The sequence below is a fragment of the Pteropus alecto genome, unplaced genomic scaffold (assembly GCF_000325575.1).
Source record: "Pteropus alecto unplaced genomic scaffold, ASM32557v1 scaffold88, whole genome shotgun sequence".
In the NCBI taxonomy this organism is placed as follows: Eukaryota; Metazoa; Chordata; class Mammalia; order Chiroptera; family Pteropodidae; genus Pteropus; species Pteropus alecto.
Genome location: NW_006494611.1, coordinates 2,845,310 through 2,857,066, shown reverse-complemented (window position 1 = coordinate 2,857,066; position 11,757 = coordinate 2,845,310). Strand labels below are relative to the sequence as shown.

Genomic DNA, 11,757 nt, shown 5'->3' with positions numbered 1-11,757 from the left:
AGGGGAGGGGAGGGGAGAGGAGTGAGGGAGGTGGACCTGAACTCGAACTCCCACTCAAACCTGCCCTCAGATTTGGAGCTCAAACCAGACCCCTGATCCACTCAGTCATCACTTGCAGACTCATACCTTTTACCCACGTCGCAAGCCTGCTCCACAGAAAACCAAACCCTATTTTAATTCCTCCTCTATGACGGAAGAGACGACCCTAGAGATTGGCCCTCTGCTCGCAACGTCCAGCTTCCAAGCTAAGAAAGTAAACCAGCCTAGAAGTCAGAAGACCTGGGTCCGAGTTAATGTACAGCTGCTGCTGCTGCTGCTGCTACTTGTCTCTGTGGCTTTGGACACATGACTTCCCCTGCTGGATCTCAATTTTCTCATCTGTTCAATTCTGGGATCTTGAAAGTCTCTTCTCAACGATGGCATTTTATGACCACTTGAGTCTGTTTGGCATTATTTGCGGCTTTTTTCCAGGCCGAAATCACTGGGCTTGAGGCTTTCTTGCTAAAGACGATTATCAATTCAATTCATATTTGTTGGGTGCTTATTATATGCCTAACACTATGCTAGGTGCTAAGGATACAGTGGTGAAAAAGACACATTTCTTACTTGGATATGTAGGCCCAGACAAAGATAAGTTAGCAGAAAATTACAATGCATCATATTTGTCATGACAGTAAAACAAGGTAATATAAAAGACACAAGACGGCACTTAAGCCAGACTCAATTTGTCAGAGAAGGCTTTCTGGAGTTCCCCCTTGAAAGCCAAGAGCTAGCCATTTGAAGAAATAAGAAGGGGAAGAGTACTCTAGGCAGAAAGGATCCTGTATCGAAAACCAATCAAAAGTCTGGTTCCTTTGAGGAAGTGAAAGAATTCTTCTTAGAGCAAGTGAGGGTAGTACTAAGAAATGAGATTACAGAAGTTGAGACCATATCATGAAGGGGTCTGTAAGCTGTGTTAAGGAGATAGTTAGCATGATGGTTAAGAATTTAGGACTCCATGAGTTCCACTTTCAACTCTACTCTTCCTAGCTGGCTGATCTTGAGCTAGTCACTTAACCTCGATAATTTATAGGTTCCTCCTCTGAAAATGAGAATAATAAGAGTTTGGTCTTTATCTTAAGAGCCTCGAGGAATCATTGAAGGGTTTTAAGTAGACACATGATATAATTTCTATTATAAGGAGAACTCTGGTTGCAGGGTGGCAAATATATTGTGGTGGGGCAAATGTGGAAGCTGGTAGCCTAATTAGGAAGCTATTGCATCATTGAGGCTAGAGATTGTGTTAGGTCCACATTTAGGTATGTAACAGTAGAGAAGGATAAGATAGTAGAGATACATAGGATGAAGAATAGGCAGGACATGGTTGTTGAGGGTAGGAAATGAGAGAGAAGAAAGTATCAAAGATGATACCCAGATTCGTGACTTGGGCAGCTAGGAGGTTGATGGCGCCATTCATGGAACTCAGGAAGGGGAACGAATTTGGAGTAGGAGATTATGAGTTCAATTACAGACATGTTGAGTGTGAGGTGCCTGGGTTTACCCAGAGGATGTCTGGTAGGCAGTTAGGTAAGGGGTTGTGATAGAAGTCCTAAAAATGAGCTGGAACTCTGTATTTGGATGGGCTGGCAGTGTGGGGGGCAGACAAGTTCTGGACTTGGAAGTAACCACACCATCTTGTCTTTTTCCAGATACAGAGATTGACTGGAAGGCCTACATGGCTGAGGTGGAGGGTGTCATCAATGGCACCTATGACTATACCCAACTGCAGGGTGACACTGGACCTCTTGTGTGAGTGAGGATAGGAAGTTCAGCAAGTACATGAGGAGCTGACTTGATACCAGGCTGGGTAGCCTGACCCAGACTCACATTCCCTCTCATCTTCCAGGTACCCAGCTGGCTTTGTGTACATCTTTATGGGGCTATACTATGCCACTGCCCAGGGCACTGACATCCGCATGGCCCAGCACATCTTTGCTGGGCTCTACCTGGCCACCTTGCTGCTTGTCTTTTTGATCTACCACCAGACCTGCAAGGTGAGTCTGTGCTACCAGAACCAGGGTCCCCAACCTGGGAGGGCCAAGGAGTAGGGATGGCTCAAAGTTGGTGAGCTGACCTCCCCACTGTGCCCACCTCTCAGGTACCTCCCTTCGTCTTTTTCTTCATGTGCTGCGCCTCTTACCGTGTCCACTCCATCTTCGTGTTGCGGCTCTTCAATGACCCAGTGGCCATGGCGCTGCTGTTCCTCAGTATCAATCTTCTGCTGGCCCAGCGCTGGGGCTGGGGCTGCTGCTGTTTCAGGTCAACATCCCTCCCTTCTGGTCCCCTTTCTTTTTGTATTTTCATCACTTTCTCCCCAGTTTTCCGCAGCAGAGGAAGTAAAGGAATGGCCAGATAGTGTGGGTCAGTCAGGGCCCCACTAGGTGAGTCCAGGATCTATAGAAAGTCTCCACCCGGCCTCCAACACACACACACTTCTTCCTCTCCCCATCCTCTTCTCCTTCCAGACAGCACCTCTTGTTGGAGCTGGTCATTGAACATTCTTAATACCCAAAACATATTTGCTCGCTCGGTCTGGACATAGAGACTAGGTATCTGTTCCTACCTCCAGCCTCCTCCCAGGCTGCCTTACCCTCCCTCTAGCAGTTCTGAATGTGGGCCCCATCCTTGAGCTTACTGGCAGGGGAGGGGAAGAGTTGCTGTGACGGTGATGGTGGGGGGGACATCTTTGGTTGGGATACATGGCCCTGATGCTGATCTCCCTTCCTCTTTTCTACCTACCCTAGCCTGGCAGTCTCTGTGAAGATGAACGTGCTCCTTTTTGCGCCTGGGTTACTATTTCTTCTCCTCACACAATTTGGCCTCCGTGGGGCCCTCCCCAAGCTGGGCATCTGTGCTGTCCTACAGGTACTCTTGCCTCACCCATTCTCCTTTTTAGTGAAGGGGAGGCCACTCTGTCTGGCCTCCTTCCATCCTTGAGACTTCCTCAAAACCGTGAGACAGAAGTTGATTCTGGGCTGGGCAGCCACTACTTCTGGGCTTTGGTTTCTTTAGCTGTAAAATAAGGGTATTGAACTATATCGTCTCTTAGGGCTTTTCTAGCTCTGCCCATTTATGACTTGGTGAATCACAATATAAAGCAGTATCGTTACCTGTCTTGGCTTCTTTGGCCCAGGCTCTGGCCTAGGGTAAGGGTGAGTGGTGAGAGGGGCTGGCTTTCTTGTTCTTCCTGATGGGAATCAGTGCCCCTCTGAGACCTACACCCTATTCCCACTCTGCTCAGTGATTAACATGAGGCTGAGTGTGAGCCTGAGCAGCTCTGCTGACATCATACCCATCCTCAGGTGGTGCTGGGGCTGCCCTTCCTGCTGGAGAACCCTGTCGGTTACCTTTCCCGCTCCTTTGACCTTGGCCGCCAGTTTCTCTTCCGCTGGACAGTGAACTGGCGCTTCCTCCCCGAGGCCCTCTTCCTGCATCGTGCCTTCCACCTGGCACTATTGGCCACCCACCTCATCATGCTCTTGCTCTTTGTTCTCTGCAAGTGGCACAGGTGAGAAAGGGGAGCAGTGCCATGGGCAGAGTTGGGGGCCTGGGCCTTAGGGGCTGCTTAGGGGAGATGTTGACCTCATGCAGGTGAGTTGAGCTTGGCCCATAATGGAGGCTTTATAAATGTCTGAACGACTTCTCCCCAGGACTGGGGAAAGTATCCTGTCACTGCTGAAGGATCCCTCCAAAAGGAAGGTTCCACCCCAGCCCCTCACACCCAATCATATCCTTTAAATCATGGGAAGGTAAGTCTTGCCCTCTCTAGGTGTAGATGGGGTCCCTGGTTAGGTAGCCCTAAATGGCTGGTGACTAGGGGAGGGAAAAAGAGGCACCAGTAATAGCTACAGGGTTCATCACAGCGCTTCTACTCTATGTACCAAGCACTCTGCTAAACACTTACATATTTAAGCATATTTTATTTCTCGAGTCTAAATATTGTTGAGTTAGCACTGTGAGTGCTCACCCTCTGCCTGGTGCTGTGCTGAGAGCTTTACACATATTCTAATATTTAAAGCTTATAAGACATCCTGATATAGGGACATATTTTTATTATCATTTACAGATGGCAGAATTAGGCTTTCAGAGGTTAAGTAATTTACCAAGGTTACCCAGCTAGTAAATGATACTCACTAGGCCTTACGGCCCTAGGTATTACTGTCCCCAAGTTAGATTGAGGAGCAGGTCCAGAGAGGTTACGAAACTTCCCCAAAGGTATGCAGTTAAGAATAGCAGAGCCAGGGGGTGTCTGACCCAAAAACTTCTACCCCTCTGCTTTGGAACCTCCCTGCCTACCCCTATCCCACCCCTAACCCCAACTCCTACCCCCTCTGCTCCTGCCCTTGGCCTTGACCACTGCATACAGATAGTTTCTACCCTCTTCACCTCCAACTTCATTGGCATCTGCTTTAGCCGTTCTCTCCACTACCAGTTCTACGTCTGGTATTTCCACACACTGCCCTACCTCCTGTGGGCTACGCCTGCACGCCGGCTCACACACCTGCTCAGGTACCATCTGGGACAACCTGGGGGAGTGGGAAGGGCTAGAGAGCTCCTCATCCCAAGGCTATGACCCCGGAGGGGCTGGGGGTGAGCTGAAGGTATGGGGCCCAGAAACAGGACGAAACCTGGAGCTTATTTCTCATCTCCAGGTTGCTGGTGCTGGGGCTCATTGAGCTCTCCTGGAACACATATCCATCCACATCCTGCAGCTCTGCTGCACTGCATGTATGCCATGCTGTCATCTTGCTGCAGCTCTGGCTGGGCCCCCAGCCTTTCCCCAAGAGTATCCAGCACAGCAAGAAAGCCCACTGAGATTCACCTCTACTCCATTCTCAGGACCCTGGATGCAGATGGACTCTGTGAGACTTTCCCAATAAACCTTACCAAGTCCACTTTTGTGCAGCCTACATAGAGGTTCCTGGACCAAGCTGTGAGGGGCGTGCATACAACAGATAAAGAACTCACGCAGCCAGTCCTAAGAGGCACTTTATTGCATAGGATTTGGGGACTGTGGCTCTCTCCCCTTCTGCACTACACAGAGCTCAGAGGGAACAGGAGGGTGGGAGGAGCAGGAGAGAGCACACGCAGGCACTTTCTGTGGGGGCAAGAGGATTCTGGAAAGGGGATGGAAGCAGTGGAGGGCAGGCTGTCACCAACCTACCCCTTCCCAGCACCGAGAACCTGGCCTGGGTGGCAGTGACTTGAGTGTGTTGAGGGGCGCAGGCCGAGCAATGGGCAGCCCTCACATGTTTGCTGGGCTGTAACACAACAGGTGTAGCTGCAAGTTCTGGTCCCAGTGGCGCAGCAGCAGGAAGAGCCCCCGGGCCGCAGCCTTGAGGGCGGCCAGGTCAAGGCCGTCGGGCAGGTGCTGTGCCCGCAACCAACAGTCGGCCTTAGCAGCTGCTAGTTCCCACTCGCCGAAGGCAGCGGCACAGCGGTGCTCCAGCCACGCGAGTGCCACGGCCGTGGCCCAGGTCCGGCTCCGCAGGTCAGTGCCTCCAGTCCCGTCTGCCCCCTCCGAGGCCTCGGTGTCTGAGCCCCGCCCACTGTCTGCTTGGCCTGGACCCTCGGAGCCTGAGCTGGGAGATTGGCTGTAGGAGGCCGTGGCACTGTCGCTCTGGCCGACACTAGGTCCCAGAAGTGCCCAGGGAGATGAGGCTGCGGTGGGGCTGAGGCTGGCGCGGTGCGCAGCAAAAGGTGAGGCACGGCACAGGCGCTCCTGTGGGATGCACACCGCCGTGCAGAAGGGCGCGTCCAGGCGGAAGGAGCCAGGGGCCTCTTGCAACCGTACCTGAGGAGAGAGGAGGTGGGGGGAGAAGTGAGCTGAGACAACGGCCTGGCAACACCACCCTCCACCTCCCGAGTCCTCACCAGGGGCAGGTAGTCATGGTTGCTGCCTTCACTGTTGTGGTCACTGGCCTGGCCCATGTTAGGGTTGCAGAGTCTACGGCTGCTTGGGCTTCTGGCCTTCCCAAGGCCGAGGCTGAGCCTACAGGGAGGCTGGGAGGGCAGGTGGTGAGGACCTCCAGAGGGGGCCGCTGGGTCCCCCATAGCAGACTTGGAGTTGCCATTTTGGTCCAGGTCCCAGCCACCTGCCAGAGAGCCTCCCTTAAGCCCTGCAATGGAGCCAATCAGTGTCAGTGGTGGTCCCTAAGCCCAATTGCTCCCTACCATTTCCACAGATTTGAGTGTTACCTTTAGAGTGGACAACGGTGGGCAGAGGAGCTGTGTCTAGATGGCCCTGAGAGGCAGGAGGGGTACCTGAGGGCTCTGCTGGCTCTGCAGAGGCACAGAAGACAGGGCCGAAGTTTGTGTGGGAGGGTGGCCAATGAAGTGAGGGCCAGCACCTGAGAGGTCACCTGGGTGGGACCCTACCTGAACTCTGCACCTGCAAGGCCAAGGGCAGGACCTCCCTAGTGATAGCGTCCACAGCTACAGGGCAGGTGAAGCAGGAGGGGACAGAGCTGACCTTGCTTGTCTGAAGGGCTCGGAGCCAGGACCTCCGGGCATGGCCTATGAAACCAAGGAGCAGTATGCTGAACAGAAGGGTGTGCATTCCCATCACAGAGTGCATTCCCTCTACAGAGGGCTTCATAGAAAAAAATCTCGCTGCTCCCTCTGTCCACTTTTGAACAGAGTGGAGTTCTTTCTCAGGGTCAGGACCAGCTTGGACTCCCCAACTTTGACAGGAAGTGGTTAGGCTGAACCCTCAACCCATAGCAAGGGTAGGCCCCCTGGTCACCCAGAAATTCAACATTCTGGATACCACTCAGGAAGCATTGACTGGTGCCTTTTCCGTCCACTCATTTCATTACTGCCAATAGAACTTTATGTGATGATAGAAATAGTCTATATCTGCATGATCCAATATGGTAGCCACTAGTCACATATGACTATAAAGCACTTGAAGTATGGCTAGTGCAACTGAAGAACTGAAATTTTAACTTAGATTTTCACAGTCTTCCTGAATGACATTTTTAAAAACTGTTATGGGTACTGTGAATCATTACAAGATCACATTTCCCTCTGTTGGCTGCTAAAAAGCTTGCCAATTTTGGGTCCTAGGTTGCAAAGGCATATAACCTCATGGTCTGCATCTTTAATAAAACTTCATTCTCCACTCCATTTTATTATCCTTTTTTTCCCCATTGCCCTGCTTATTTTTTTTCCCTTGTCAATGTGGGTGAGCCACCTCGTTATATGTGAGGTATAGGAGTGATCAAACACACCGACCTATACCTCCGCCACTCTTCCACATACAGGCTCCTTGGGCCCTGAGTGGGCCCATCAGCAACTCACCCCAGTCAGCTATGGTCTCAGCCCCTCCTCGGAGAGCCAGCTGCTCATTGTCCCGGACCACGGAAGCTGCTGTCAGCCGATGGAGTGGTTGGTCCCAAACACCTTCTCTTTCAGGGGGTGATGGAGGTAGTGAGCCATCATCCCTAGGCCCCCATAGTGTCTCTAACCCAATACCCACCTCCCAGCACATAGGCTGCTCCCCACACAGGGCCCGGATCACCACATGGCAGCGTGGAGCCTGGGGAGGCAGTGGCATTGCTGCGGGGGCCGATTCCCCATTGGGGGGCACAGCCGTGAACAAGAAGGGTGGTTCCATCAACATGTCCCACTCCATTGGGGCTGGGGAGAGCAAGTTTCCTGAGGAGACAATGGCAGCAACAGGCAGTGTGGTACCCTGGACTCCACCTCCCCAAGGCCTTCTTAGTGTCAGAATTCAGCTGCCCATCTAACCCTTACCTGAGTCATCCAGGCCTTGTCCCAGCTGCTGCCCTGGCTCAGGGCCTGGCTCATCTGGTGCTGTACCCAGAGAGGGGTGCCGGGGGTGTGCAGGAACTGGGTTCACCCTGCCTGGGGGTGATGACAGGCTTCGGCCAGCAAGAGCTGCTCTACGTTGACGGCCCAGCACCTCAGCACTCAAGGCCCCAACCTGCATATGAGAAGTCAGGTCCACTAGTCAAGGAATCTAGAGCTCCCAGCCATCATACATACACATACACATACAACTGGTCACCTATGCCTTTGTCTGAAACTCTGAATGGCTGCTCACCACCCTTAGGAGAAAGGCCAGGCTCCTTATGGCCTCTGGCCCCCTTCTCAGAGTCATCTCATTCCACACCCTATTTCTCACTTAAGGTTGTTGCTTGTCTTTGTTTTTGTTCATGTAGTCTCCCTCTTTGCCTGGCTACTTATTCTTCCATATATGGCTCTTTCCTTACTCCCTCAGACAGGGTTAAGTCGCTTTGACTCTGAGCCCCCATAACACCATGTCCCTAGGCTCAGCACTGTATGTTGCATGGTATCATCATTATAGATTTACCCATTTAGCTCTTCAGCTAGATTTAATAGTAACCACTGCACAATGTATGGCATACAGCAGATGGTCAATAAATACTAGCTGGAGATACAGTAAATGGATGTGGACTGATTCTCACCTTGACTGAAGCCAGTGGGGGTGGAGGCAGGGGACAGGAGCGGGATGCTGCAGGTTCTCCCCAGGCCAGGCTTCGGCAGCCCTGCTGAGAAGGGGGATCCAGGGGGGCACTGCCCTCAAGGGAGCCAGGGGACTCACTGCTGCCTGTGGAGCCTGGGCCTGGCTCTGGGCTGGCAGAGCAGTGGGTGAGCACATATTGTTCCCGAATGTACGAGGACTGGAAGATGCGGCGCCATATGGCTGTGTCAGAAGAGGGGTTGGGTCCAGAGTCCGTGACTGGGTCTGTCAGAACATCAGTACCTGATGGAGGCAGGAGAATGGACCCCAGCCCTCTCCCACTGCCTACTCTTCTAACACTGCCACACACATACACCCAGCACTCACTCTGCTCTGAGTCCCCAGCAGCCCATGGGCTGGACAGCTCTCCTGACACAGTGCCTGTTCCCAGTGGCTCTGAGGTTCCAGTGGGCTCAGTGCCAGGGCTGGTGGCAGATGGCACCTCCTCTGGAGATGGGAACGCAGAGCCGTCCAAGCTCTGCCAGCCAGGCTCTTGGCCCTAGAGAGGGATAACCATTGAGGAAAAAAAATGATTGTAGTTACACACTACCTCTTTCTAAACAGGATTTAAGATGGCTAACTGCAAGAGGCAATAAAGTTAATAAAGCAGAAATAAAAGCCCAGTACTAAGTAAGGAGGAAGCATCAATGCTAATCATAGGGTTGATATAGCTGCTGTAACTGAGCTTCAGGTTTGGCCCTGATCTTCCTAGCAACCAGGCAAAAAGGCAAACAGTCCATTATATATCTCTCGTGATCAAAAAGGAGGAAGTATGCTTAGTTCTTCTAGAGAAAGCTTTAAATAATAAAATAAGTATCATTTCTTAAACTCCTACTATGTGTCAAGTATTTTACCAAGAACGCATATATTATGACCTCTTATTACAATAATCCTATGGAAAAAATCGGCATGAGGAAATGGACCCAGAGAGGTTAAGTGACTTGCCTAAAATCGATGGCTAGTGCATGGCAGAATTGGGATCTGAGATTTCATCTAGACTGTGCTCCAGGTGTCCATGAATGTTATAGGAAATAATCGGATGGTGCTTTCTGTAGAGCACTGTGTGAAATAATGAGCAAGTTTTGGCAAAAATCTCACAGCAAATGCTGGAGCTGTTTTCTGTGTAGTTTAGTGACTTTTGGTAAAAGCCAATGGCAACACTTTACAGGACAACTCAGTGGAAGACCTCATGAGGGGATGGGCTGCAGTCACCTTGGGGGCCCAGTGTGATCTCTGAGGAGTCCTGGGGATAGTAGAGTTTGGCAGAGAGGCACAGGAAATGGAAGGAGGGTTTGGAAGAGATGCAGGGGCTTCAGCCATCCCCACTTCCCAAATCCCAGCCCAGGCCTACCCCAGGGGGGCGGGGCCGGAAGCCGTCCACCTTGAAGAGTGAGCAGTAACCGAGCAGCTGGTCCCCAGGGTAGAGTGCTGGGATCTCCCGGGGGGTCAGCAGTGCCTCCACCGCATCAGGTACAAACCAGTCCACAGAGATGTCGCTCAAAGCGGGCTCCAGTGCCTTCCGCAGAGCCTGCACCAGCTGTAAAGAGTGGCCAGAGGGAGGCCATGGGAGAGAGAAAAGTGCCCCACAGCCGACTGAGCCGGAAGACTGCCCTTCCCCTGATGCAATCTGCTCAGCCTCTGGCTGAGGGGAGGAGGGTCAGGCTGGGGTCATGGGAAGGAATGGGGGTAAGAACAAGCAAAGAGACTGAGTGCTCAATCCTCAAGGGTTGGTCAAGCTCCTGGCCTGAGCTGTGCCACATGGATGGGGCAAGCCTTATCAAGGACATGACAATACCAGGACACAACTGAGAATAATACCTGAGGGTGATCAGAGGCTGTGCCCCCCTCCCAACTTTAGCCTCTTGAAGAATCTCACTGGCAGAAACACTGGCAGCTCCTCTCCTTTGGCATCCCAAGGGAGAATAGGGATCGGAATGGTAGAGAAGTCCTGGGCTGACCCCACGACCTGATTGGGTTGTTTCAGGCTCAGTGTAACTTGAGAGGACTTCCAGGGGTAGGGAACAGGCCCCAGGCTCAGGCTCACCATGGGCTGCAGCCTCTCCTCAGGCCTCGGGAAGTAGGCCTGGCCCCTGCTGAGGGCAGACAGACCCTGGAGCAGCTGGTGGCAGGCAGGCCCTAACCCAAAGGAGAAGCACCTGATGAAGGAAGGGAAGCAACTGTGACCTTCAGAAGCCTCCTAGGGGTGTCAGTCTCAGGCATCTGTCTCTGCCCACCCCATACCTGGCTGCCCCGCTGTGCCACCTCATGAGCTCCAGGGTTTGGTGGGTACTGGTGGCCATGGGTGAGGCAGCAGTGAGCAGGAACAACTGCCGAGGGTGGGTCCTGTGCTGGGGCTGCCTCATGGCCCAGTCCAGTACAGCCAGAACATCTGGGGGACCACTCACAGCCTGTGGCGTCTCAACACTCTCACAGATCAGCTGCACAGTGTCCTGGAAAGAGAAGGCACAGGCTACGCCATGCTGGGCTGAAACATCTCCACTAGGCCTTCAAATCCCCAGACCACACTCACATCACTGCAAAGCCGGCTCTCTGGGAAGAGGGGCTGCACCGATGTGCCAAACATGGCCATGTTGATGAGCGTCTGGGACGGGAGTGACTTCACAGCCAAAATAATGGCATCCTGAGGAGAGCCAGGGAGGACAGTGTGAGACGGGCCCTATGGGCACTGGTAGAGAGGAAGAGACACCAGATTGCCTGCCTTCTCCAGGCCGTGTGTAAAATGAGGGCCTGGATGAAGTAATCTGAGAGAGGCCCTGTGTGTGTGAGACTGTATGTGAGAAAGACTCTGCAAGTGAGAAGCTGGGAGTGTGAGGGAAACTCTGAGTGTTTGTGAGAGACATTTGTGTATGTGACTCTGGAGGTGTATATGACACTTGGGTTTCACATTAGGTGTGACTGTAACTTTATGTATGAGAGAGGCTCTTGATCTGGGAGAGTCAGATGTCTGTGTGAATATGAGAAAGAGAGAATGTGTGTGTGTGTGTACAGATGTGTGTCTGTGCTGCAGCCTATCTCAGACCTGCTGCCCCATCCAACCCCCAGTCCTGCCCGCACTGTGCCACCACAGGCCTTGTATGCTAAACTGCTGCCATCCAACAGGAAAAGGAGCTCCCGTGTAGCTGTGCCCAGCTGTCCATGCTTGGAGCTCAGGTCCGGGCAGAAGCTCAGCACCAGCACGGGGTTCAGCA

General features: G+C 52.5%; 2 protein-coding genes across 5 annotated transcripts in view; one reads left to right on the top strand and one right to left on the bottom strand.

The window, feature by feature from the left end:
• Positions 1 to 4,949, top strand: part of ALG3 (ALG3, alpha-1,3- mannosyltransferase) — a 5,404-nt gene extending 455 nt beyond the window's left edge. Inside the window, exons 1-9 of one of the 4 annotated variants that reach the window (XM_015599977.2) lie at positions 265 to 683; positions 1,689 to 1,788; positions 1,886 to 2,033; positions 2,138 to 2,298; positions 2,784 to 2,904; positions 3,342 to 3,547; positions 3,690 to 3,766; positions 4,404 to 4,548; positions 4,692 to 4,934. In XM_015599977.2, coding sequence (XP_015455463.1) covers positions 668 to 683; positions 1,689 to 1,788; positions 1,886 to 2,033; positions 2,138 to 2,298; positions 2,784 to 2,904; positions 3,342 to 3,547; positions 3,690 to 3,766; positions 4,404 to 4,548; positions 4,692 to 4,854 — 1,137 coding nt within the window. In that variant the 5' untranslated portion in view covers positions 265 to 667 and the 3' untranslated portion in view covers positions 4,855 to 4,934. Of the gene's footprint in view, positions 1 to 262; positions 1,789 to 1,885; positions 2,034 to 2,137; positions 2,299 to 2,783; positions 2,905 to 3,341; positions 3,548 to 3,689; positions 3,767 to 4,403; positions 4,549 to 4,691 lie in introns of those variants that run through there. The other 3 variants (XM_015599976.2, XM_015599975.2, XM_015599978.2) reach the window with 3 other exon arrangements.
• A 66-nt stretch (positions 4,950 to 5,015) lies between these two features.
• VWA5B2 (von Willebrand factor A domain containing 5B2) overlaps positions 5,016 to 11,757 on the bottom strand; it is a 12,267-nt gene continuing 5,525 nt past the window's right edge. The window contains exons 9-21 of the mRNA XM_006925775.3: positions 11,639 to 11,757; positions 11,079 to 11,189; positions 10,790 to 10,998; positions 10,593 to 10,704; positions 9,900 to 10,085; positions 8,876 to 9,047; positions 8,493 to 8,791; positions 7,798 to 7,987; positions 7,342 to 7,698; positions 6,418 to 6,555; positions 6,238 to 6,321; positions 5,914 to 6,158; positions 5,016 to 5,833 (exon numbers count right to left, since the gene is read on the bottom strand). The exon at positions 11,639 to 11,757 is cut by the window's right edge and continues 7 nt beyond it. Coding sequence (XP_006925837.1) covers positions 5,285 to 5,833; positions 5,914 to 6,158; positions 6,238 to 6,321; positions 6,418 to 6,555; positions 7,342 to 7,698; positions 7,798 to 7,987; positions 8,493 to 8,791; positions 8,876 to 9,047; positions 9,900 to 10,085; positions 10,593 to 10,704; positions 10,790 to 10,998; positions 11,079 to 11,189; positions 11,639 to 11,757 — 2,771 coding nt within the window. The 3' untranslated portion in view covers positions 5,016 to 5,284. The remainder of the gene's footprint in view (positions 5,834 to 5,913; positions 6,159 to 6,237; positions 6,322 to 6,417; positions 6,556 to 7,341; positions 7,699 to 7,797; positions 7,988 to 8,492; positions 8,792 to 8,875; positions 9,048 to 9,899; positions 10,086 to 10,592; positions 10,705 to 10,789; positions 10,999 to 11,078; positions 11,190 to 11,638) is intronic.